This window comes from Aegilops tauschii, unplaced genomic scaffold (assembly GCF_002575655.3).
Source record: "Aegilops tauschii subsp. strangulata cultivar AL8/78 unplaced genomic scaffold, Aet v6.0 ptg000641l_obj, whole genome shotgun sequence".
In the NCBI taxonomy this organism is placed as follows: Eukaryota; Viridiplantae; Streptophyta; class Magnoliopsida; order Poales; family Poaceae; genus Aegilops; species Aegilops tauschii.
Window position 1 is genome coordinate 16758 of NW_027332876.1, and position 27013 is coordinate 43770.

General features: G+C 43.6%; 1 protein-coding gene across 1 annotated transcript; it reads left to right on the forward strand.

Annotated features, from left to right (window-relative positions):
* Positions 1-14367: 14367 nt before the first annotated feature.
* LOC109747100 (LEAF RUST 10 DISEASE-RESISTANCE LOCUS RECEPTOR-LIKE PROTEIN KINASE-like 2.3) lies at positions 14368-22543 on the forward strand. The gene is made up of 10 exons (XM_073506260.1): positions 14368-14559; positions 15655-16128; positions 16722-17096; positions 18422-19464; positions 20400-20609; positions 20682-20979; positions 21700-21854; positions 22031-22132; positions 22200-22306; positions 22381-22543. Exons 1-4 carry the CDS (start codon positions 14520-14522, stop codon positions 19459-19461), a joined length of 1929 nt encoding a protein of 642 aa, XP_073362361.1. The 5' UTR covers positions 14368-14519; the 3' UTR covers positions 19462-19464; positions 20400-20609; positions 20682-20979; positions 21700-21854; positions 22031-22132; positions 22200-22306; positions 22381-22543.
* Positions 22544-27013: the final 4470 nt, after the last annotated feature.

Genomic DNA, 27013 nt, shown 5'->3' on the forward strand with positions numbered 1-27013 from the left:
GGGCTTCGCCCTCATGCCGAAGAAACCGGACTTTCCCTTCGGCGTCTTCTTCGGCGCCATCGGGGAGCGGGCGGCGGCCAAGCGGGGAGCGGGGCGGCGACGTGCGGCGCGGGGCGGACGCGGACGGAGCGGGGCGGCGGCGTGCGGCGCGGAGCAGAAGCGGACGGAGCGGGGCGGTGGACGGACCGGAGAGGAGGCGAACGGAGCAGGGCCGGAGAGGAGGCGGATGGAGCGGGGCCGGGAGGAGGATGGACCGGAGGCGGAGGCGGCCGGAGAGGAGGCGGGCGGGGTCGGGGCGACCGGAGCGGAGGCGAACGTGATGGGGCAGCGCAGCGGTAGGCGGCGGCCTAGGCGGGGTGGAATCAGTGGTGGGGATCTGGATCTACGACGGGGCGAGACCTTAGAATGTTAACATGTAACTCTTGCAAACTATTTCAAAAGCCCGTGGCAACGCACGGCCAGTCTACTAGTAATACATAGTCCTTGACACGTACAAGTAAGCACACCCTAACGCACACACAAAAAACTAGAAAAACAAAGAGCACTCTAACAAGTAGTAAAATACAAAGTGTTAGAGTTGTGTCGAATATTATTGTACAAAGTAGGTTATAGTTGCACTTGGTTTTTGAACTGTGTGTAGACAAGGTAGTAGTTGTGTCCTAATAGGACACTTCTATCCTAGGCCTTTCATATATATCGAGGGTTGACACACGATGTAACCTATGCCAACATAATAGCACATGCACGCAGGGGAGGCGGTGGCGCGTGTTGACGCCCGGGTGGCCGGTGTGCGGTATTGTAGCGGTGTCACGGGGAGTAGCGCCCGTAGTCAGGCCCCGGGGATGTAGTCATGATGGTGAACCTCGTTAACAAGTCTTGGTGATGTGCTTGTGTGATTGCTTGATCCTCGGTAGATCGATGGTGCGCTTCGGATTCATTCTAACCAGTAGTATCATGAGCAAGGTTTTGAAGAGGTTTTGGATCGTTGTTGATCAAGAGGAAAAGCTCCGATGGTCGGTCTTGAAGAGAGGCGTCGTGTTCTATTCCGATCTACTGACGGTACGCAGCAGATAAGGTCTGATGTGAAGGTCAGATGGTCGTGACACGGAGGCCAAAGCAGCAGGTTTGGAAGCAATCGGAAGCAACCAAGGCAGCGGCAGGTCGGATCTGAAGCAGCGGCGGCTAGGGCACGGAGCGCAGCGAGCGTCGCAGGAGGCAGTCACCAGGGCGGGCCAAGGCGTGGAATTTTCTGCGGGACGGCTGTATTTTGGTTTTCTGCGGGACGGCTGCAGGCCCAGGTGCTGGGTGGCCGAGAAGGTAGCGGTGCTGCTGATCCTGGACGTGTACGTCATGTATACGTGTGCCTTGCTTGGTGTTGTGCAGACACGTGGTTTGTTTTGAGAAAACAAAGTGTTGCTAGGTCCAACACGTGTGCACAAGAGTGGTTTGGCATGGATCGAAAGGATTTGATTCTTTTCTGCTAGGTGCGCGGAGAAGCTAATAAATCAAACACGAGCATAATAATTTGCAGACGAGGGACTTGTCAGATTCAAGTTTGCATGAAAGTTTTGCTAGGTTGGTTTGATCAGATGGCTTGGAGCGTGTGGAGAGGCAACGGAGGACGTGGACAAGCGTGTCATGTGGATCATGCATACACAGGGCGTCAAGCAATGCATGGAGAAGTGCGGGCGACACGACGCAGGGTGGAGCATGGTTGTAGTCGGATAATTTCGGCTGGGTTGGACTGGACAGTGACAGTCTGACGGATCGGCAGGGATGTTGGTCAAAGCAGAAGACGGCGGTGATTTCAGTGATGACGGCATAAGCGCGTGATGCTGATGGTGGTCGAATTCTGGGGCGTGGAAACATGTGGTGCATACCTGAGGGCTTGTGCGGCTTCGACAGACTATGTCGCGGGGTTGATTCAAGATGGTGCACACATGAGAGAGCTTGAAGTCGACGGGGCGCGGGGTAGCATGGCCAGCTACATGGAGTCATGTTGAAGGTGAAGCTGGAGTCTGATGGATGACTACACTCTGTGCTGATGGAGGGGCTATGACGTAAGAATTCGGACAGTCGAAGCCTATTTCAGCGGGATAGCGAGAGACACATGGTTCAGACTAGTTACCAGTGGTCTGATGGAGACGTGATACTCGACATCGGTTAGTGATGATCGATGGTTCTCTGCAGTGGGGGTTAAGTGGTGTGGGTTCGCGACCCTTGAGACTCGATCGGGACAGCAGAGGCTCGACGCGGTGATAGCGGCGAGGTATGCGGTAAGCACGGGACACAACGACAGGCCAAGGCACTAGTGGTCAGACATGTGGTCAGACAAAGTGTGCAGGGGTGCTGAAGCAGTGTTGGAGAGTACCGGATTCTAGTTGGTGACTGGGTCTATCGGTGCCGGTTGATGGACAGGAGTTGACCATGGAGAATCTGAGAAAGTCGCGGAAAGTCTGAAATTGTCAAAAGCTGAGAGAGTACATGGCCGTATATTCTGTGGTTTTCAGTGCACATGGCAAAGTGCGGATGACAAATACAGAAGGAGGCGGAGTGCTATAGTTGTGGGACATGCCAGAGACTATCCGGAATAAGGACGAGACAACTGTGAATTTGACTCATGATGACAAAGGGCGACGGTGAAATTTCTTCAAGTTTTAGACAAGGAATCAAGAAAGAGCAGTGACGTTGAGTTTAGGTAACTCCTATATGTAGCATCCAATATGTAAGTTGTTCACTTTCATGCAGACAGTGGTCGGTGTGTGATGGCGTTGAGTGGATACTCCAGAAATTGGGAGCCCAAAGTAGAGTAATGAAGAACTTAATTTTTGCTCGAGTGCTGACTGTGAAGAGGACGAGAAGGGACTACAGTTGCAGGTGGAGTCACATGGAGTCTAGGAGTAGCAGCAGTGCTCATGGTGTATCTCAAGTGCAATGTACATGGAAGTTCGATGCATGGATGAATTCAAGGTGCTGGAGAATATTCGCCAAGGTAGAGTTGTTAGAGTTGTGTCGAATATTATTGTAAAAGATAGGTTACAGTTGGACTTGGTTTTTTAAACTGTGTGTAGACATGGTAGGAGTTGTGTCCTAATAGGACACTTGTATCCTAGGCCTCTCATATATATCGAGAGTAGACACACGATGTAACCTATGCCAACATAATAACACAGGCACACAGGGGGAGCCGGCGGCGTCTGCCGGCGCCCGGATGGCTGGTGTGCGGTATTGTAGCGGTGTCACGGGGAGGAGCGCCCGTAGTCGGGCCCCGGGATGTAGCCATGATGGTGAACATCGTTAACAAATCTTGGTGACGTGCTTGTCTGATTGCTTGGTCCTCGGGATATCCCTCTAGTAGCAGCACAAAGAAAGAGGAAGAACGGCAACCGAAAATCATACCGACGAAAAAGGAAAAATCTTTGTCTTCACACAACCACCACCCATCCAAGGCCTAAACCGGTCAGTAGACCTCCAGACACCATAGCCCGCGACCTCAACGAAACCCGGGGATCTTCGACCCCGCTGGCTCCTAGACGAATGCAAGAGCCCCACCTAATCGCGAACGGAGCCCGAGGAAACTTATTCAGACGCGATGCCGCCGCAACAGCCTCGACATCATCTCCTTCAACACTAACCCTATTGAGAACCCATCCGATGCACAGCTCCGAGGTTCCCCCTCCCTCCCGCTATCGGAGTGGCCGGCGAAGGGAGAGGGAACCAGTGGCAGCGCCGACGGCACTCGAACGTGGTCGCCTCCTTTTGTCTGTGTACGAGTAGCAATGTGGACATGAGTCGTCCATCCTATTTTAGCTAGGTAGTGCGTCTACACGTTCCAGATTTTGGAAGCTTCTAATTCTTGGTTTTTAGTTTTCTTTTTTTTCATTTATCTGTTCATTTTCCTTGATTTTTTGAGGATTTTTTCTTTTAAAAAAAAGTTTAGAAAATTTCAGAAGTGGTCGTGCTTAAAAGAAAAAATCTTCCTTTTAGGGGAAAAATCAAGATCTCAAAAAATCAGAATTTTTAAAATTGTTCAAAAAACTTAAAAAAATTTGTTCACAAAACATTTTCTAGAAAATGCGCATGTTTTTCATAAAAATGTTGTAAAAGTGGCAAAAAATGTTTATTTTTCTTAAAATTAAATAGTTTTCGTGTTTGTTTTTGAAACCATAATAATTTTCCCGTTTTTATAGAAAAGAAAGTAAAAAAACATCCTTAAAACAAGTAAAATTAAAAAGATCTAGTTAAATCACTAAATACCAGCGGACGACAATGTCACTGCTAGCGGACGGAATGGTCCGACCCATAGCGGACGTTCTATGATTCATTCCGTCATTTTGACGCACAGAGTGTCTTATAGGAGCTCTCCTCGCGAAGAGCAGTGAATAGGGCCACTGACTCTGTACATTTTAAAACCAAGCTGATAGAAACCAAATCGAGCCTATTTTTCTTTGGTTAATACGATTTTTTATTTATGGTATGGTATAGAATCTAGATAAGGATGAAGAGGGACCTTGGGCGGCGCATGGACATCACACGAAACGTGTCACCAGGGAGTGTCAAAACCGTTGTTTGTTGGAAAAGTCCAAAATAAACCTTAATTTGTAGGCGAAAGCTAAATCGAGCCTGAACTTCTAATCCTCGAAATCAGCACACCAAACAATCTGATCCCCGTCTATTTTAAACCTAGAGCGTGTTTACAGGGATTGTCAACGTGGCATCAGATTTCAAAACATGTTCCACATTTTCTTGAAATTTTCAATCATTTTGAAATCAGAATATTCCTAAAAGCATAAGAATTCCAATTTTTTTTGCAAAAATGTGAACAACTTTTTGGAATTATGAACAGTTTTTGAAACCTGAATAAAATTTAAAGTGCAAAAAAACTTTCAAAATTTGTTCCAAGTTTTTAAAAAATTAGAAAGTGTTCGCATTTTAAAATTTTGCTCAGGTTTCAAAATTTATTCACATTTTTTAAAAAACTTTATGTTTAAAAATGTTCATGTTTTAAAAAATTGTTCTCAGTTAAATTTTTTGTTCATGTTTAAAAATTTGTTAGCGTTTAAACAATGGTTCATGTTTATAAAATGTCCGGGGATTTCAAAAATGCTTCATGTTTTCCAAATTTGTTGTTGCTTTTCAAAAAATGTTCATAATTCCAAAAGTTGTCCACAACTTTGCAAAAATGTTTCTAAATTGAAATATTGTTTTTTTGTTTCAAGAATATTTGGATTCAGTATTGTTGATAATTTTCAAGAAAATGTTTTTGAATTTCGACACTATGTTGTGTGCTTAAATATTTTCGCGCTTCTCATTTATCACCAACAGTCATCAGTTAGAGTGGTTAGCCGGAGTTGTTCAGCAGCGTTAGATCACAAGTGTGATTCCCTGTGAGTCTTACATTTTTCGGTATTTTTAAGCCGCGCACTACATAAAAGAAAAACTCAATTCGCCCTGGTGGGGCGGCCAAGTTGCCTCCTGCCGCACCCAATGATCTCTGCTGCCACCTCGACAATCCCTTCAAAAACCCACTCAGGGTTTAAACTAGGCCGGAATAAGAGTTCAGTGTGCTGATTTCAGGGATTAAAAGTTTGGGGTTCAATTTAGCAATCGTTTACAAGTTTAAGGTTTGTTTCTGATTTTTTTTCCTTAGATCTTTGCCTCAATCTAACAGCGCGCGAGCGACCTGCGGAGGGTTCGGCCGGTCGACCGGACCGAATCGTTTCCCTTATTCTTTTTTTTTGTGGTGTCTGCGACATCGTTTCCCTTAATCAAGTTGTGCGTTTTCGACGTCGACTGGTCGCTCATTTTTTGTTTCGATCCCAATCTTTCTTGGCAAGAAAAGTTGAACTCAGAAAAGGTTGAAAGTTGGCATGGTATCATAATTTCACCCACATAGCATGTGCAAAAAAGTACAGAGGGTTACCGCAAAAACTGGATGCACTTCGTGTACAAAATGGACAATCTCTTTCGAAGTATCAGGGTTTCGGACGAAAACTCATCTGTTACAAAGGCATTTCATTTTTTAAATAACCTAAGCATTAACAAATTGAATATAATGATAAAACACACTAATATTAAACATAAGAAAAAAGAATCACTGAAAAATCTATTTTCAAAGTTAAGTTATTCACAAACTAGTGATTCACACAAATTTCAAATATTTCAAAATTTAAACTATTCAAATTTGTAAACTACCGGCACTAACAGAAAGTTTGTAATTTTTTGTACCTAAAGCAAAAATATTCACAAAAAAACTCTAAATACAGCAAAAAAACAAATCAAAAATAAATAAAGCAAAAAAAATAAAGCAAAAAAAAAGAAAATTAAAAAGCCCACCTACTGGGCCAGAGCGGCCTGCATACGACTAGAAACCCAACCTGTAGTTGGGCCAGGATGCAGGCCCGCAAGCCCAGTAGGCCCACATGCAGAGTAGGAGAGGTAGGCCCAGAAGGCCTACTTTTGAGAGGAGCTCAAAGCAGTGCCCGCGCCGGGGCTTATAAACTGGTCTGGGCGCTCCTCAACTAGCGAGATGGGACTAAACTTCTGCGCCCCTCGCCTGGCAGCGCACACCCTTTAGTACCGGGTCGTGGCTCCAACCGGTACTAAAGGGGGGTCTTTAGTACCGGTTGGTGCCACCACCCGGTACTAAAGGGGGGCACTTCCCGCCGCTTGGCCTGGCCAAAACAGACCTTTAGTATCGGTTGGTGGCTTCAACCGGTACTAAAAGGTGTGTTCTATATAAGAAAACACTTCAAATTTTTTTTTCAGTTTCTCATCTCTCCCTCTGCTTCTTTCTCCTCTGCCCCGTCGCTGTCCGTGTCGCTGTCCGTCGCCGGCCCGGCCGTCCCCGTCCCCGTCGTCCTCGTCGCCGCGCCCCGCCCCGTCGTCCCGTCGTCCCCGCCCGGCCCGTCCCCGTCCCCGTCGTCGCCGCCCCGTCCCCATCCCCGTCGTCACCGCCCGTCTCCGTCCCCGTCGCTGCCCCCCGTTGCCGCGCCTCGCCGGTGAGCTCCTGCCCCGGCCGCCATGTCCACACACACATTTTATTTTTTTGACATTTCCATCATTTTCTTTTAGTTATTTTAAAACTGAAAAGGCGATCCAGGGGGTGCAAAGAAAGTTAGTAATGGCGCACCTTCATAAAGTGCGCCATTACTATGTGTATGACTTGGTCAAAGTTAGTAATGGCGCACTTTGTGTAGGTGCGCCATTACTAAGTTTGACATAGTAATGGCGCACCTATGCAAAGTGCGCCATTACTAAGTTTGACGCAGTCATACACATAGTAATGGCGCACTTTGTACATGTGCACCATTACTATGTCAATTAGTAATGGCACGCTATCATGTGGTGCGCCACTGCTAATAATTTTTTTTTTCAAAACTAGTAATGGCGCACCACACATCAGATGCGCCATTAGTAATATGTCAATAATGGCGCACCTGTATGTGGTGCGCCATTAATGTCCATATTAGCTATAGCCCTTTTCCTAGTAGTGACATGTATGACATCATAATCTCCGCACTGGTCCACCTCCTCCTTCGACATTGGCATAGTTTCAGACTCATACGTCTTTACTGTTGCCAACTTGTCGGTTTTTTATATTTATTTATTTTGTTAAATTATTCATTTGTGGTTGCGTGCATCTTAGCTATAGAGGCACATCCGACAATGCACAAGTCAGCTCAAGCTACATCTAGCAACACTATATCTCGTCAATAGATAATAGCATCTATAGCAGATTCCCTATCCTAAAATTTCAAAATGTATTCCTCATCCAAAAAAAACTATTTTCAGGGGATTATACTTTTCTTCATCTAGCAAGTTCCCTATAGCTTTATCTCTCAAAAAATTATTTTGCCAATCGATTCAAACCTTTGCTCAAATAATTGAAACAAATTCATCACATTTCAAAGCAACATAAACTATTCAATGCACCACAGCATAATTGAACTACGAGCATAGATAAAGTCCAACTGATCCATCAAACAACTAAACATAACCATAATTTGTGCTAAAAGGTACCGAATGAATGAGTTCGTTGAAAAAACCAAACACATGGTGGACAAAAAGATCATAGTTCACATACGAACATTCTTTTGTAAAAGTGAACAACTTTTGAAAATGCAAACAATCTATGAATATTTTCCGAAATCTTGAACAATTTTGAAATTAAAAACATTTTCTGAAAACATGGAGAATTGTTGATTTTTTTGGAATAGCGAATCATTTTAGAAATGTCAACCATTTTCTGAAAATCTGAACAATTTTTAAAATTATGAACATTTTTAGAAATTATGAGTATTTTTCTTAGAAAATGCAATTAAAAAAAATTAACATGTTTTGAGAATATGTGAGTTTTGGGGAAAATTATAAAAGAATAAGAAAATAAAAAAAACATAAACACAAGTAAAGTAAGCTAATGTGAAAAAAATGCTCAAGGAACCTTCTAGAAGGTTCTAAAACCGGTAAAAACCTAAGCCGGCCCATATCTTGATGTTCGCTCGGTCGCATGTACGTCTTGTCAACAGTTTGCAAGGTGGCGAATAGGGAATTCCGGCTAAGCAAGCGACGCTAAATCCTGCGCCCTCTGCACCCGCTATAGTACAATAGTGCTGCGATCCAAACGGGGGACGTCCTGCTTAATTGTACACTGCAGTAACCACCCCGCCATCCCCAACTGGACGTGCTAGCTTTCATCTTTTTATGTCTTTTCTTCGTTAATTTTTCTTTTGTTTTTATTTCGTTTTTTGTTTTTATTTTTCTTCTTCCTGGGTTTGACGAACGTTTTTTTTTCAAATTCGATGAACTTTTTCCAAATTTAAAGAACTTTTTTTCCAATCCGATGAACTTTTTTAAGATTGGTGAAATTTTTTCAAAATCGATGAACTGTTTTTCAAATCTATGGTATTTTTTAAAAAGTGATGAAGTTTTCCCAATTTCATGAACTTTTTTCCGAAATTTGATGCAAAAATCAATGAACTTCTCCAAATCGAGGAACTGTTTTTCAAATTTGATGATTTTTTTTTGAAAAGTTAACACAGTCAACTGCAAAGCGGTCAAACGTTTAATGGTCAACACAGTCAACTCAATTGAACGATCAAAGCGGTCAATTGAACTGAACGAGCGAGTTTCTTTTTGTGGAGCGATCGAAGGAAGGAGAGCTCCTCCTTGGCGCCTTCAGCGCCCGCTGGCGATTCCAGCGCCCACTGTGTCACTAGCATGGGCCTGGCCCAGCAGCGAACGCTGGCTGCTGCCGCTCGCTTGATCGCTGGCTATCGCTGCCCGCTCGATCGCTGGCTCCCGCTTGATCTTTTTTTCTTCATTCTAAAAATGCTACAGTACAGACTATTTTTCTTAGAAAAAACCGGTTTGCTACTGTATGTACACTTGTCTTAGAAAAAAGTTCATCAACTTTAAAAATAAGTTCATTGAATTTGAAAAAAAAAAATCATCGTGTTTCAAAAAAGTTCATCGAGTTTGAAAAAAGTTCATCGAGTTTCAAAAAAGTTCATCGAGTTTGAGAAAAAGTTCATCGAGCTTCAAAAAAGTTCATCGAGCTTCAAAAAAGTTCATCGAGTTTGAGAAAAAGTTCATCGAGCTCAAAAACTGTTCATCGAGTTTGAAAAAAGTTCACCGAGTTAGAAAAAAGTTCATCGAGATTTTAAAAAAGTTCATTGATTTTAAAAAAAGTTCATCGAATTTGAGAAAAAGTTCACCAAAATTTGAAATATAAATTTCATCGAATTTGAGAAAAAGTTCATAGATTTTGCATCAAACCCAGGAAGAAAGAGAAAAAAGAAAAACGGAAAATGGAAAAAGGAAAAAGGAAAAAGGAAAAAAGAAAAGACAAGGAAGAAAAGAACAAGAAAGATGCACGTAACCACATTACGCTTGCTAGCGTGGTGGTTAGTGATGTGTGCTGCTGAAGCAGGAGGTTGCTTGTTCGAATCCCGGTTCACCCGCTTTTCTTTTGCTTCGCGATTTTTGCGGGAAGCAAAACGGGCCGGCCCAAAAACGCGACGCGAGGAGAGGGGGGTATGCGCCCGATTGCGGGAACAACTAAAACGGGCGAGGCGCCAAATAGGATTTAGCTGAAGGAAGGGATCGATCCAGATAAGTGGGCCGGCCCAAGTGAGCTTGGACATAAGCGCCATGAGGCAAAAGCAGTGCATAAGGCACCAATGAAGAGGACTCGCAAGCGACACGCGTTCGGAGGCGAGAGTGGTTCATGGGCTGGCCCGACATGTTAGGCGAGCAATATTAACGCTCATCAGTACTACCTCTATATACCATTTTTTATTCAATTTGCATGGGATTCAGGTAGCACCGCGAGTGCCATCGATAAACCATCTTTTGTTCGTCGATGACAGCCTGTTGGTCTTCAAGGCAAACGATATGGGTGCTACAGAGGGAACCTAGTTCTGTACATATACTATCAAGCAACAGGGCAACGAATCAATTACTCGAGGTCTTCAATTTTCTTCAGTAAAGGGTTGTCGGATACCACACGCCAAGAAATAAAGTCTCTCCTCAACGTCCCAAATGAAACCTTGGGCGAGAACTAATTGGGCATGCCGTCCGACATTGGAAATTCCAAGAACGGGGCCTTCAAGTATCTAAAGGACCGATTATGGAGTAAGATTCAGGGCATGTCCAGTCCCAGAGGTGCAAGCCATGGAAGCAGCGTGAGGTCCAATCCTATGCCCGAGAGGTTCATATATCTCAGGCTCTCCCAAGATCACAATAAATTTGAAGGATGGCCATCACTTTGGATATCCAACAAATTCGAACAGAGATCAAGTGCTCCAGATGCTCCAAAGAAAATAGGGATAGACGCCTGTTAAATATGTTTTCCGGCCATGGTATTGCTGATCACAAATCGACTCATTATTTCCATGTTGGAGCTCCAGGACATGTCCAGTCCGGTTGCTGCACCGGACACCGCTCCACTAGCAGTAGTCGCTGCCTTTCCGCCACGAGACGCTGCTCTGGGCCATGGAGAGAACCGCTGCTACCGGACCTCTAGGTGCGTCAGATATGCATGAATGGGCAGGATCAATTGACCAATCTATTTCAATATACCCCCTTGAAACGTTTGCATCTAGCCCCTGAAAACATCATGTCTTTGCAACTTACTCTCCACGTCCAATGGATTAGCATATAGGCAGGCCAGCAAATTGACATATACCCCCTTGAAACGGTTGCATCTAGCCGCTGGAAACATCATGTCTTTGCATCGAGTAAAGTATATATAGCCAGCGTCATAGAACATTGTTCTGAATCAAAAGAGCCGGAGAGCATTTCACAGCCAATTGGCATATGTGTGAGATAAACCAAGAAAAGTAGCTTTCCTGACTGTGAAAAGATAAACAACAAACTCACTGAATACAACATGTGCGTGAATGGGTGTTGCAAAATCTCTTTTCACAAACTAGGTGCTTGACTAAAACAAACAAATATAGTCACTTTCAGTGCAATCAAGAAGCAATATTTAATTTCTCCGAAGTTCCGAAGTTCTAAATTTTAAGTTTCAAAGAAGAGCAGATTGCTTAACACTTCTTTGGAACTGAGTGGCCATTCTAGAGGAAGCTGTACACAATTGTATGAAATGTTTCAGAGAAACAAAAGTAAACTGCAAATCGATGTTTGGCCATCAACCTATTGTAAAATTGGGGATGCGTTGACAATACTGTCCATGGGTAGAAACAAAGGCAAACTGCTAACCGATGTTCGGCCTCTCCTTCTCTCTTATTCAGCATCAATATCTCTAAACCACAGTCGGCCATGTCCTAGAACCAAGTGACCGAGGTGAGAGGTAAAAACATAATCAAAATGATCAAAATGATATGCTCAGGACTATGATCAAAATATAAAACATGTCAACCCTTAAAATACCAAATCAATAGTATTAGATTTATCATGAAATATATTTTCATATGATATGTGTACTATTCCTACATGTTGTAGATATAGATAATTTTCTCTGTAGTTTCGGTTAAAATTTATGAAGTTTGATTTTTCCTGAAAGTCAATGCGCAATATATGACGGAAAAGGTAGCTTCCTCGATGGCTCCATGGTGCGATGTGATTATTGCCGTCCGATGTCATGCATGAATCGCAGAAATTTGCCAACGTGGCCTGACATGAGAGAATCATTCGCTCCCTTGTGTTTCATGCGCGACACGTTCATCACCGTCAGATTTGCTAGACTCCACCTTCTTGGATCTTCTAGTCACAAACAATTTTCAAAGAGAAACACGGATTGAAAGAAAGAATGGATGCTTGTATTTTGATAATTTGTTCAGGCTTATATACTGTCTGAACAGTCGTTTACAATGTCAGTTGTTACATGTTTCCATCCTACGGAAGAGGTAAACTGCCATACACAATGTTTGGACAAAGTAGGTCTTCCAACTGCTGGTAGTTTAGCCTAAAGATAACGCTAATTGTCTATTAGCCTAATGCTAACTACCCATGACAATTTTGACCAACAGATAGCCAACACCACGTCATCCCCTTTCCATCTCGTTCGGATTCGTCGCTATCTTGAAGCCTATGCTCTACAATATGTTTACCGTGGTAGGTAGGGGAGATTCTACAACAACTCTCATCGCTCGCTCGGGGATTGGCTACGAGCTACATCATGCGTGAGACTTCCCTGAGAAAGCACATATTGGGGGGTATTAGGGGTGTTGATTTCGGATGAGGAAATTTGAAGCCTCACTGGACTACAATCTATCTGACGCCAACATCTACGCGTGAGATTTTCCATGAGAAAGCACATATTGGGGGGATTAGAAAAAATGTTTATAATATAAAAACTATATAGAAAATAAAATATGCCAAATGAAAAAAATCAGGAAGAAAGAAAAAAGAAGGAAAACCAAAGCCAAAATACGACACAGGAAAAAGAGGAAAAAACTCATCAGCAGCCAACGACCGAGAACAACACAGCGAACCCACGCGTACATATCCTAAAAAAAGACGCCGATAAGTGCCACACGTGTGGGCGTTAGGGGGGCTGCCCACACATTTTGTGTGGTGTATAAAAGGAACAGCCCACACACCCACGTGTGGGCAAAAAAAGTAATGCCCACACACCTCTTTTTTCCCTCCCGACCCCTCTCACACGGGTGCGTGTGGGCGTATAGATAACGCCCACACGCCCCGTACGTCAGGCCTCGTACCTCGTGGTCCCGCATGCCCGCGTGACAGTCACCGCGCGTCCTGCAGTTGCCATGGTCCAGACCCTCGTCCATGTTCGTTTAACTGCAGTTGCCATGTCGCTGAACTTCGGTTGCCATGTCAGACAACTACAGTTGCCATGGTGCTCAACTGCAGTTGTCATGTATGATCTGTTCTACTGTAGTTGCCATGATTTCAAAACTTTAGGAGTTGCCACCCACTAAACACTAGCAGTTGCCATGTAGCACTACAAGAAGGCATGGCAAAAAAACATGTTCGGGTAAAAAAGAGAGTTGCCATGTGCTCACAAGCACGCTAGGGCAGTTGCCATGTAAAAGAAAGAGTTGCCATCTGCTTACGTGCACGCTACGGCAGTTGCCATGTACCATGCAAAAACACATGGCAACTCGGGTAAAAAAGAGTTGCCATCTGCTTACAAGCAAAGCTAGGGCAGTTGTCATATACCTGCAGAAACACATGGCAACTACCAGCTTTGGGTGTGGGCTAGGAGACGGGCGTGTGGGCGAAGTGATAAACGCCCACACACCAGCCCCCGTGTGGTGAAAAAAGGACGTGTGGGCGACCGGATGAATGCCCACACACCAGCTTAGTCCTACGTGGCACACAAAAACTGCTAAAACGCGCCAAGATTCGTGCAGAATTGGTTGGACGAGGATCCATGCGTGTGGGCGAGTTGCCAGACGCCCACACGTGTGGGCGTTAACATTTTCGTAAAAAAAAAGAAGAACCCACGTGTACATGACCGGCCCACCTTCCTCCGCTGCGAGCGATGAGAGTTGTTGGGGCATAGACGCGACTGCTTGACGCCCGCCAATGCCCCCAACAACCCCAGCCGCAACCACGATTCCGCCGCCGCCGCCGAGCTCTTCACTTCGGGCACCGCTGCTGCTGCGAGGCGACACTATGAGGATTTTGACGATGTTGCCATGCCAGATGCCGCAAGCATGGTGCCGTGCAGTCGATGAGAGCGAGAGGGAGGCACGGCCGCACGGGTAGTGATGCGCGATGCGTGCGTGAGCATTGCCCAAGGTTGATAGAGGGTCACGCCTCACGCGGCTACTGATTATTTCATATCTACAGCCGGCTGGCGCCTAGCGCCGGCCAACGCGGCCGAACACCGAACGTCCGCGTTCTCCCACCTGCTCCCTTGTTTCTACCAAGTCTCTTTCTCCTACCAAACTCCCACCATAGGTTGAGTCATAGCAGAGAGGAAAAGAAAGCAGACACAAATTCGCAGCGCGGCGCGGCTCCGGCTTCCTGTAAACGTAGCCAGGTGTCGCCGGCGCCGGTCCTTACCGCCGCCGCGCCAGGAGATGATGCTGCCCGGGCATGCCTTGTGCCGCGCTGAACAAGGTAAGCCAGACTCCCCTTATCTGAGCTCACTCCAAGGTTGCGTTGCAACACCGGGACCCGTGCTTGATGTCTTGTTTGCTTTGCTTCGTTAGAGAATCTCCAACAGATGCGCTAGATTAGCCGCGCGCTGAAAAAAACGACTATATTGCGTGATCGAAACTGGCGCTCGAGCAGACAAACCTGTTGGAAAGTCGGACTTTGCTTAGCGTTTCTGTGGGGGTGTGAGGTGACGGCAATTCAGTGTTCGCCGTGGTGGCTGTTCTAGGATCTTCGTTGCCCCGCTTGTTCACTGTCCAAATCGTTTGGAGCTCGGTTGGGAGTCGTGGGAATGGTGGAGGTGAGTAGCTCCTGCGCTGCCCTTGCTTTGCTGTGTAGCGGGAGCCTAATCAGGGAATGCTTCAAGAGCTTAGAATTGTCTCATGCCATGAACCCGTGTCTTTGATGGAACATTTGCACTATATTTTCTTGCCCGTTCTTATTAAATAGCCCTGCTTCAGTACTCCCGCCGTTAAAAAATACTTGTCGTGGTTTTAGTTAGCTCAAAAGATCCGTTGCTCATTGGTGGAACACTTCACTGTATTTTTTTAACCGTTCTTATCAAATAGTGCTGCTTCAGTAGGTAGATCTGTTTCTAGAGAGAACTAGTTAATTATTGGCTTAATAAGGAATGCTTTGGAGGCAATCGAGACGATAAGTATTCTGAGTGTCCTTAATTCACCATCGCTTTGAGATAAACATAAGTGTGTCTGTTCTGTACTTAAAAAAAAAGTCTGTACTCTAGCCTCATTTCGCATCAACTCAGTTAAATTAAAAGTATGTACTCTAGCCTCATTTCGCATCAACTCAGTTAAATTGCATTAGTGGTAGATGGTCTTGAAAACATTTCGACCTGACTAGTTAGAAAGGCAGGTTGTGTATTACTCCCTCCGTCCCATAATATAAGAGCGCTTTTGACACTAATGGGCCATGCGGACCATGGGCTGTTCACACTAATTCTGTAGATATGTGAGTTCATATCAATTAGTTGCACTTCTCAGCATACCCCTATCTTAATTAAGATGATGCTGATTGGTTGGTTGTACTGTTTCTTGGCAGGACTGTTTGAAGATGCTCCAAGGAAACTTTTATTTAATTTCTTGGTCGTTATATTGGCTCTGGAATTTATCAATAAGGCTGATTTGATTGCCAAAACATCGGCTCTAAAGGCTGACACTCACACTCCTATTATGTCTGCTTCACAAGAATGGAGTTCAGTTCGGCCCATGGTATCCCAAACCAAAGTTGTCACAAGTATTGCAATGAGTCAGCATAGACAAAAGAAGCCATATTCATCACCATCAGCTCTATCATCTGTGCACTCTCCTATCTCTGCGCCGAGCTATAGCTCCATCTCGGGTGCTTCTGAACTCTCTTTTGATTCACTGGACCTGTTCGATCCTTCGATGCAGCACAACAGGCGCTCAGCAGAAGAGGTTCCTGCTCATGTGGATGCTGACCTCCCTGATGCAGCTTCGAATACTAGTACAGCTCCTTCTGGAGTGGTGCAGCCCCCACTATCTCCATACGATGGTAACTTTTCAAGTTTTCCTAGATCCTGAAATAATTTAATTCCAAATGATTTCATCATGTCAAACATGACTACAAATTACATAAAAGGTGATACTTGTGTATTTTAATCTAATCTGCATCTTCCTCATTTGGGAAAGTAGCACCATGTGACTGATCGTAATATCAATTGTCTTACCCATAGTTTTAAATAGCACGCTATGCCTCTTAGCGGCGGACCTTTTCTAAACGCTATAGCGCGCTATTTAAAATGTGTGTTCATGTATTTGGAACAAAGTGCCTTAGCACAGTACCTCTTCTAAACGCTATAGCGTGTCATAACAGAGCTATATCGCGCTATTTAAAACCACTCTTACCTGGCTGTAAATTATATAAGCTTGTTAGCTTTTATTAGTTCAAGCATAATGTTTTGATCCATCATTTTGGAATGGTGACTGATGAAATGGTTGGTAGCAGTTTCATAAATAATCAATGGTGATGGATAACATTTGACATCAATCATAGATACTTATGTATGTTAGTACACCCTGATATTTGCTCTAGATGCGCTGTCGTACAGTCAAATATGTTATATAATTCACTCTCTGTTTCACTAGGCTGTTGTGCTCCGAACATGGTACAGAGACGAGGTAGCGAGAACTGCCATTGTGTTTACCCGGTAAGAGTTGTGCTCTTTCTTCACAATGTTTCCTTGAATTCAAATTGGAGCAACGAATTTCTTGAGGAGCTTGCGTCACATCTCAACTTGCGGGTTACTCAGTTTGAGATTGTAAATTTCTATGTTGTTGGAACTTCTGGGCTAAATATGACAATGGACATAGCTCCCCACACTGGAAATAGCTTCTCATCCGAACAAGTTACTGCGATGAATTATTCTCTTAGCCTGCATACAATTCGGATCAATCCAGTACTGATTGGGGACTACAATCTTCTTGATCTAGTGTGGTTCAGGCCATTGGCTCCAGCTCCTGGTAATCCTTTGACACCTTGACATTCTTCTATGTGTTACAAAGCTGTAGATCTTTTAGTGTCTAATTAAGGTAGAGAAACTGGAATTCCACTTCATTTAGTTCTCTTTTAATTATGTCCGATTGTCGACTGCTTGAACCTTGAACCACCAACTTGTCCATTCTATCTGTCAGATGCAAACTCAAACAATCCTCGATGACACATCTTACTACTCATCCGGTTTGAAGATCTTGCTACTCATTCGAGCATTTCTGATCGCTGTAAATCAAGCCTGTCAGATCTAACTATGAATCGTCAGTTCCCTCACGTTTCTTCAGGTGTGGCAATGCCTGTAATTTGAATAAAGTTGTTCAGGTTAGTGGTTAAACTGAAACCCATCTTGAACCAGGAACCTTGCCTCGGACTACTTGTTCTCGACTTAGTTGGCACTGGAAACTTGAACCAATTTATTTCTGGCGAACACCCACATAGATGGATTTAACTGATTTATTCACGGGACTGCTCGACAGGAACCACCTTATGGTTGTGGGCAAGACATATCCATATGAATGATGTGTGTTGAACTGCTTAGCATATTGACAGCAAACAAATCCATCCGTGGCTGATAATATCATCTGTTTAGCACCGTGACCTATTCAGAAGTAGATCATCAACATCTTCTCCTGTGAACACTAGTTAAGTTGTGTTCGTCACTTGACAGTATTCGCTTACACATTGGCATTGACTATTCTGACCTGAAATTGCCAATGACACCTGAACAATCACACCAATCTGATCTCAAAACGAATTCATCACCACTAATCCTAAAACTGACAAGAGGCTTCCCTATTGGTCACTATAAGATCAACTTCAAGTGATGATCTTTTCTTGAGAAAATAAGAACTGGCCCTTATTTTTCATGTATAAACTTATCTCTCTCAGAGGTTAATGGTTATGCATAGAAAACAACGGCCTTTCTTATTCTAGAGAAAACAACAGTGGTTGTTCCTGTAACAGAAATTACTAATGTGCTAGACTGGTAGATGAATAGCAAGTTAATTCTGTTCAAATGTGTACGATAAACAAAAGGAATATATTTGTCCGTCCTTTAACAAGCTCTGCTTCAATTGTATGTATTTAGTAGTTGTGTCCAGTTTATTTGAAAAGTGCACGAGTTCTTGACACACTGGTTAATTCTGGAGTTTATGACGCATATACAAATAGGTTTGCCAAAAGGGTCTTTAACTAGAATATTTCCACACATTTTGCAAGATGCAATCACTAACTAGAAGATTGTAGAAGTTACTTCCCCGTTTGATGCCTTTTCCCCTCCAAAATTTTGATGCAGATGCAATAGCAGGCAGCTCGAGCGTACTTATGCTTCTTTTTGCATTTTGGTTGGGCTACAGGAAGTACGGATCCAAAAGGAAATCAAAGGAGAGAGCAAAGATTGAGTCCATCCTACAAAAGAATGGAACTGTCCATTTGAAACGGTACACTTATGCCCAAGTGAAAAGAATAACGAGATCTTTTGCTGAAAAGCTAGGTCAAGGTGGATTTGGTGCTGTTTACAGAGGCGACCTCTTTGATGGTCGTCAGATAGCAGTCAAAATACTCAAGGACTACAAGACTGATGGGGAGGATTTCATCAATGAGGTAGCTAGCATTAGTAGAACTTCTCACGTTAACGTTCTTAATCTCTTAGGATTTTGCTTGGAAGGATCTAAAAGGGCATTAATTTATGACTATATGCCTAATGGTTCACTTGAAAAGTATGCCTTCAAGGATGGCTCTAAAGGTGGAAATACTTTAGGTTGGGAAAAATTATTTGATATAGCAGTGGGCATTGCTCGAGGACTTGAATATCTCCACAGAGGATGCAATACCCGCATGGTGCATTTTGATATCAAGCCCCACAACATTCTATTGGATCAAAATTTCTGTCCAAAGATTTCTGATTTTGGACTAGCCAAGCAGTGCCTCAATAAAGAAAGTGTTATTTCCATTGGTGGTGCAAGAGGAACAATAGGCTATATAGCCCCCGAGGTTTATTCGAAGCAATTTGGAACAGTAAGTACTAAGTCTGATGTTTACAGTTATGGAATGATGGTTCTTGAGATGGTTGGGGCAAGGGACAAGAATATCAGCCAAAATAGTGAATCTACCAGCCAATATTTCCCACAATGGATTTATGAACATTTAGATGAATATTGTCTTAGTGCTTCCGAGATAAATGGAGGGACCTCAGAGATTGTAAGGAAGATGATAGTGGTAGGGAGGTGCATACAGTTGAGTCCTACAGATCGTCCAACAATGACTAGAGTTGTCGAGATGCTTGAAGGGAGCACAACTAACATCGAATTGCCACCAACGGTGCTCTTGAGTTGATAGGTTTGTATTGTTCTCCGGCACTTGCTCAAGTATTGCATAATTTGTGAGAAAGATTGGAAATTTTTAATTCTTAAATGATGGACTGAAAATTTAAAGACTTCCGAGTGCCATTTGTGTGTATGCAGTGGGGATTCCACCAAATTATTGACCGAGTGTGACCATATTTGTGGAGACATATTCTAATTGGGCCTAGCAATTGGCAGCTCATGACGGGCGTGAGGGCGTGTGCACGTTTTTCTTCTTCTTTTTTCTCCTGGTTTTGTTGTTTTTCTATTTTTATTATAAATTTTCCTCTCGGTAGTGTTTTTTAGAAAATTTGATTACTTTTAAATATACAAACTTTTTTAATTTATCATATATTTCTAATTCGTGAAAATTTCTTAAAATTTTGTGATTTTTAAAATTCGTAAACACTTTTGCAAATTCCTGAGTATTTTATTTTTTTGAACATTATTCCAAATCTGTCATAATTTTGAAAATTTATGAATCTTTTAAATCCGTGAATTTTTTATTTCACCAACTTTTTCAAAACTGAAAATGATAAAAGATAGCATTCTTTTCCAAGCCAGCAGGAGTGAACCAGAGGATTGTGGGCCGTGGCCCGTGCCCATTTTTGTGGCAACCTGGCCCTTAAAGCGCAAAATAGGAGCATTTTCTATTTACCGCGCATTGCGACTTAATATCGAGTCTTACATAGAGCCTACGAGCGAGTGGCTGGACTGGGCCATCTCAGTTTTGGTTTTTTTAGAAAGCATGCTTGTATTCAAATCATCAAATCTCTACTTCTAATGGACGAGTTGGTTGAATAGTCCCCCCACTTTCGTCTGGTTTTTTTTCGACTGGTTTTTTTTCGTCGTTTTTTTTTCGTCTGGTTTTTCTTTCGTATCTCACCCCGCACGTAAAACTAACCTCAATCTCGATCTGTTTCATCTCAGCCTCCAGCCCCGAGAGGAGCCGCCGCCGCCGCCGAGAGGAGACGCCCCAGCCCCGAGAGGAGCCACCGCCGCCGAGAGGAGACGCCCCAACCCCGAGAGGATCCGCCGCCGCCGGGGAACGAGGTCGCCGCCGCCTCCCTCGCCCGCGGCCATGATGACCGATCTGGCGTGGGCGCCGCAGATCACCCTCTGGTCCATGGCCTCGACCAGGTACGAATCCCTCCTCCACTTCTTCTGGTTTGGTTATTTCCGCATCTTGATCTGATTCGGGCGTGTGTGCAGTTTGCTATGATCTGGCGACGGGATGCAAGGAGAAGCTGCTGCGGTTTCAAGGGGCCGTGAGGATGCCCACCATGAAGGCGTGTCTGGGATGATGGAGGTGATATCCAGGCCCTGCTGATATCGGCCAGGTCCCCGATGCCGTCGACTGGCGGCGGCCACCGTGTCCTCTTCCATGGCGTCGGCGGGGCCTTCCCCTGCCAAGCGCAGCGGCTCCTTGGCTGGATCACCGTCGCACACCTCGCCGGCGTGGTCGGCAAGATCTGCATCTCGATCCTCGCCACTCTCCATCCTCTTGCAGGTAATAGGCTTTCCGCCCCCTCTTTTATCTCCCGCGTTCTCGTGTGCACGGATTGTGAGCGTGAAGGAATATTTCTCTTCTATTTCATGGTGCTGCTGTGCTCCTTCTGCCTTCACACTGCACATATATAGATTCTTCAAAGGAATTGGATGCTGATTATATCAACTTAGTTCCCTGAATGTGATATATATATATATTCTTCCCTCGCTTTGAATTGATTGCCCCAAACAATATATCTCTGGTTGACAGTCATGGCCTATTATTATTGTTGTTAATTTACAACACTCTGCGCTGTATTGTCCAATCATGGTCCAAACTTAAACCTTGGCTGTGGATTCATTGTATGTACCATATGCTGTTCATAGCTACAAAATTGCAATCTCTTGAAAATGTTCTTGAATACAGTAATTTTTTTGTCACATAACCCATATGCTGATGATAAAGTTTGTTGTATGAGCTTGTGGCATACTGATCCGACAGGTGGCAGGTATGCGTTCAGATGTTGCAGCTCTAAGGAAGGGTAGTATATGGCACATGGCTTTGTGGGTTGTTCGACAAGAAGTGTTTTGGGCATATTCGAAAGGCAATCTTGTCAAAATTGTACATCGATTTTCTTATTCCACCATCAGCTTCTATTGATATGAGCGATACAAAAAGTTCAGCACTGAATTTTAGTATGTTAACTTGCAAGATTTCTCGTGACTATTTTTTTTGTTATAGGTTTATAAATTTCGAAATATAGTTGCAGCTTCACGGAATGGACGGCCCAAATTATGTTAGTGTCTATATGTTTACTTGGTGGTGGTCTAGCGTGAGTGACACCTGCATCTGTAACTTACCCATTGGATGTTGTTCGAAATCACCTGACAACACAGGTGATGCTTTTCTTCCTTTTGTGATTTGTGAATAACACTAAGCCAATCAATCAATCAATATAACTTCCAGTTAGAACTTAGAGCATCTTTACCTAACGCTTTCATGCAATGCAGCTTTACAGACCAAAGGAACAGGTTTTAGTAAGCTAAACTTTCATGTCTATAAAATTCTGCAGAAAACCACTAGGTATTACAAGGGCATCTTTCACACGTTGTCTACAATTTGTAGAGAAGAGAGTGGTAGAGGATTGTATAAAGGCCTTTGGTCCACCTTATTGGTAAGCCGTCTGCTTCTACTGAGAATTGTTTTTTAGTTGACTTCCCAGTAACTTTTATGAGTTACAGGGAGTTGGACCTGATATATCAATCAACGTTTATGTATATGAATCCCTGAGGTCTCATTGGCAAATGGAAAGTTGAATGTCAAACTGTGCGACCAATGATTTGCTATGGTACCTCCCTCTTCTCTCTTCTATGAACCCTATAACACACGTCTCAAATCTTAATTTCTTTTATCCTATTGCAGGTTAATTCCAGTTGGCTGTGTTAACCTACAGTAATCAATCAAGTCAACAAATATAACAATGATACTTTGTCTTCTGATTTTTGGTGGTGATTTTTTTTGTGACTGAACTAACAGGAGCTGAAGCATGTGTTCTTATTTTTTTATATGACTAGATGCATATGAACTGAAGCTCCATAATTTTCTTTTCAAGTCGACATTGGTGGCAACCAATACAATTAGCGTTATTTACAACCAATGAAGTCTTATAATTTTCTTTCTTAGAAATATACAGTGACACTGACTATCATTTAGTAGCTCTACCGGCACTAGCCAAAAACAATAATATTTATTTATTTAACCACCAAATAGAACAATAGGTTATTCTGCATTATGGGTACACAAATCACAACACTATATTTCAGCTGTAGAAATCTGTGTGGATGCCTGCTGATATTTTAAGCCTACATATTGCCGATTTGGTTTGAGGAATGCTTGAAGCATAATTTACTCCCTAATGTGCAAATAGCAGTATCATTTTTTGTCAAGAAACTGAGAAGACGGAAGAGAGTTGGTGTTGTCAGTGTGGTGAGCCTATGCGGCAACCACAAGGCTGAAGTCTGCTTTGATCGTTGTTCAAGATTTGAGCTTTGGCTCCGGTTTTGATAGCTCTATATCAGTGAGTTTAGTACAGTAACTATTTTAAGTATCTTTACTGTGCATAGTTGCATACATTTTATTCATGGATTAGTCTTGGTAATATTAACATTTGAAAAGCAATTTTTGTGTGACCATTTTTTCATCTTAGTATCTCCATCTACCAGCAAAAGGCAACGTGCACAAACCTGTATTTAACATGCAACATGAGATAGTGTGCATCGAAACTATGCTTATGTTTGTGACATTCATGTGGCATCTCATGCAGATAGATTTTATTATCCATTTCTGTAGCATGCAATGTTTATTTTCTTCTTTTGGTCCATAATCCCTCCTCAAAGAAATATAAGAGTGTTTAGATCACTAAAGAAGTGATCTAAACGCTCTTATATTTCTTTACATAGGGAGTACATGTCATGATTGTTGGATACACATGCAGACTTTCAGCGAGTTTTTGTTCTCGGACTTGGGATCCACAGTCCAAAGTTGATTGGTGGATCAAGTGAACTTGGTGCATCTCCATTCAAGCTGGTGTACAATTACCAGCCTGCTTGTTTAGCGCAGTCTCCACAATCATACAAGCAAATGAGCATCTGTGGTGGCTTTGGGCGCGTGTTTGAGGCTGGTCCGGTATTTAGATCAGAAAAATCAAACACTCACAGGCATCTGTGTGAGTTTATTGGGTTGGATGCAGAAATGGAGATTAAGAAGCACTACTTTGAGGCAAGGAAGATTTGGAGGAAATAATTCTTTAGTTTGTCTATTGAAGCGATGCTGACCAAGTACTGATTTTTGTTTTCAGGTTTGTGATATCATAGATTGCTAATTGTAGCAATATTCAAACACCCAAATGAAAATTGTCAGAAGGAACTCGAGACAATAAATAGGCAGTATCCATTTGAACCTCTGAAGGTAAGACATTACTCCTTACTGTTTTGTGTTGTTATATGTGTGCTTTTGCTTAATTTACTGTCTCAACTTCTTCTAATTTATATACAGTACCTAGAGAAAACGTTGAAGCTAACGTACGAGGAAGGGATTAAAATGCTCAAGGTACTAACATGTACTTTTATGTATGTCTATGATATCATTATTGTGGCGTTGTATACAATATGCTCTTTTTTGTTGTTCTCACAGTATGATCGATACTAGAACTTAATAGCCCAATTATATTGCATGAAAGGCCTTTGTTGGAAATGATAAAACAGCTAGACAGTGAAATGCCGACCAGCCCCATGTCACTCCATCCCCATGGGCGACCCTAAGCCCGGCGACCCCCACCCTCCTCCCCTCACCGTCGCCGAGCGGGCGGCGGCGGGGACGGTTCCTTTTCTCCGCGGTTGTGTCCTCCATGAGTTGGGGAGCTCATGGGGCGGGCGGCAAGCGGAGGGCGACGGCCAGCGCGGTGTCGTGCCTCTTGCGTCGGCGGATGTGGTGAGGTGGGTGGCCTAGGAGGCGTGGGCGACTCGGTTGCTGGGGCAGCTGCCCGGGAGCGGGCTCGAAGGCTCAGATCATGGCGGTCCCGATCTGTCCGCTCCGGCCATGGGGCTGGCCGTTGGATACTGTGACATGGGCATGGTTGGGCTGCGTCCAGGCCGTGCTTACTGCGTGAGCTTTGGCTTTCGTGGTGTATCTGAGGCTCGGTTGTGTTGTGTTGTGCGTTGGTGTTGACTCGCCTCCATGTTGGTCGTGCGGATCGATCGAAGGGCTCTCGGAACTGGTGGTCATGGTTTGCTGCTGCCCGTATAGCGTGGTCTTGGCTTGCTCTCGATCCGCGGTGGCTGAGTTCCTTCCTCGGGGCTGGGTTAGGTCGAGGGGCTTAGGACGAAAGTCTTGGTTTGATGGGCGTTGAAGGATACCAGCGACCATGGCGTTGTAGCTCCCTCCTCTTTGGAGTTGTCATCGATGAGTTCCTCCTCTTCACTAGACCATGGCTTGCTGGTTTTAAGGGTTGCCGTGGGGGTTGTTGGTGTGGGCGGCCATCTCCTGAGGTCTGCCAGCTGTTGTGGGTCACTCTGGGCGAAATCTTAAGTCTTCGAAGGGGGTCGATGACCGCGACTTACTTTGTCCGTGTCAACAAACAATTCGAAATACCTCGACTTTTTCAGAACAGGTCCGAGTCAAATAGCAATGATTCGAAGCACTTCTTTTTCCATTACACTATTTCAGAAACCTAATGACTCGATTGTATGGATATGGAAAATACAGGATTTCCGATCCTAGCGGGAAAAGGAGGGAAACGGCGGCGCCCTTGGGCGTCGTTATCCTTCTTGAAGGCATCTCGGAAGAGTTCATCCACTCATCTCTGGGGTGTGGGCAAGTTGGTGGTATAGTTTCGAGTTGGCTGATGTCGGAATTGTTGTTTCTTTTTTGTTTCTCTTCTTTTTTCGGGGCTTTGCACAATTTTCCCTTTTAAATCGCGTGGTTTTCGGCCTTGTTTTCCTCATAAACAGGGCCATTCTGTAATTTTATTTTCCTCTCTTAATGAATTGGGCAAAGCTCCTGCCTTTCTCCTAAAAAAGGCCTTTGTTGGGTAGACAATACATCTACATATAACAACTGTGCAGACTACAAATGTTTTCCCCATTCCTTCCCAAATTAGAAAAGGTATAATTAAGTTCAATGACATGTGGGTTTACCAAGGTAACCAATCAAGCTAAACTGGATTAGCATTTTTTTTCTACTCCCTCCGTCGTAAAATATAAGAGCGTTTTTGACACTATACTAGAGTCAAAAACACTCTTATATTATGGGACGGAGGGAGTAACTTCTATGAATGCCACACAAATTGTAATGGTAATTTCTATACATGTGTGTGATTTTGCAGCATACCAATGAAGCCTTAAAAATAACTTGGATTGGTAAAAAGTAAAATTAGACGGTGGGAGCTGTGTGAGTACGCAAGTTGTACCTTGTCGGTTTTGATGACAAGAAGTCTCTCTATGAGGGCATCCATAGCTTGATGATTTTGCACCTCTAAGATTGCCTTTAATGATTTTCTGTTTGCCTTTATATATTGCAAGTTTCATTCTGGAATCCTCTAGGCAGGGTGCTTGCAATCCCCTACATCTCGGCTGCAACAAAAAAGACCCAACGAGGCTGTTGTTTCAAGCTCAGACCCTCTTCATTGCACGCGGTGCTAGAAGGAGAACTGGGTTGTGGTGGTGTTGCTGGTCGTTTTCCTTTTTACTTTTGCACTTTGGCCATCATAAACGACACAGGCTTGCTCCCCGGATGGATCTCTTTCTCTCCCTGGATCTTTTAAACAGGTGTTGTGATTAAAATTGTGATAAATCAGTGTTCATCACTATTCTTTTTGGACTTGAATAGATCTATGTCTAAATTACACATAATGTGTAGGAGAAAATTACTATAGCTGGACTTTCATGTCTTTCTTGAATCCATGGCAAAGCATAGTCACCTTAGTACTATGTTGCTTTGCACATGTCTTCTCATGGCCTTATTAAAGATCTTGTTTCCATGGCTTTAAACACAAGATGATATTTTTGTAGCATATTTCATATAAGTTTTCCTCCTATAAGGCTATAATTTCAAATTCAAGCCCACCCAACACACAAAGTTTCTATCTTCTTATTTTCTATACAAGTAGTAGCTTGCGCAGCGGTGGTGTTGATGAACGACACCCAATGCAGAGGCGGCAGTTACCATAGGGAAGAGGTCAAGAACATCTAGCTCTTGTGGTGTTCCTCCTCATTGTTGTCATCGCCATCAACAGCAACAATGACGACCGGCTCATGGGACGGCTACTAGAGAGGGAGCGAGGAAGGGGGAGACAGATCTTTCAGGTACAATGGTACGACAACCATGTTTTGAAATATCAATGAGATTTGGTGCTAAGTTAGCATCATGTTTTATCCAATCTATCAAACACCATAAGTTTCATGTCGAATGTGTTGTAGAAATATGTTCTTCCATAAATATGGTTTTAGTCCTTCATATTTTAGTATCGTTGTAAATTTATCCATTCACATATCACTCT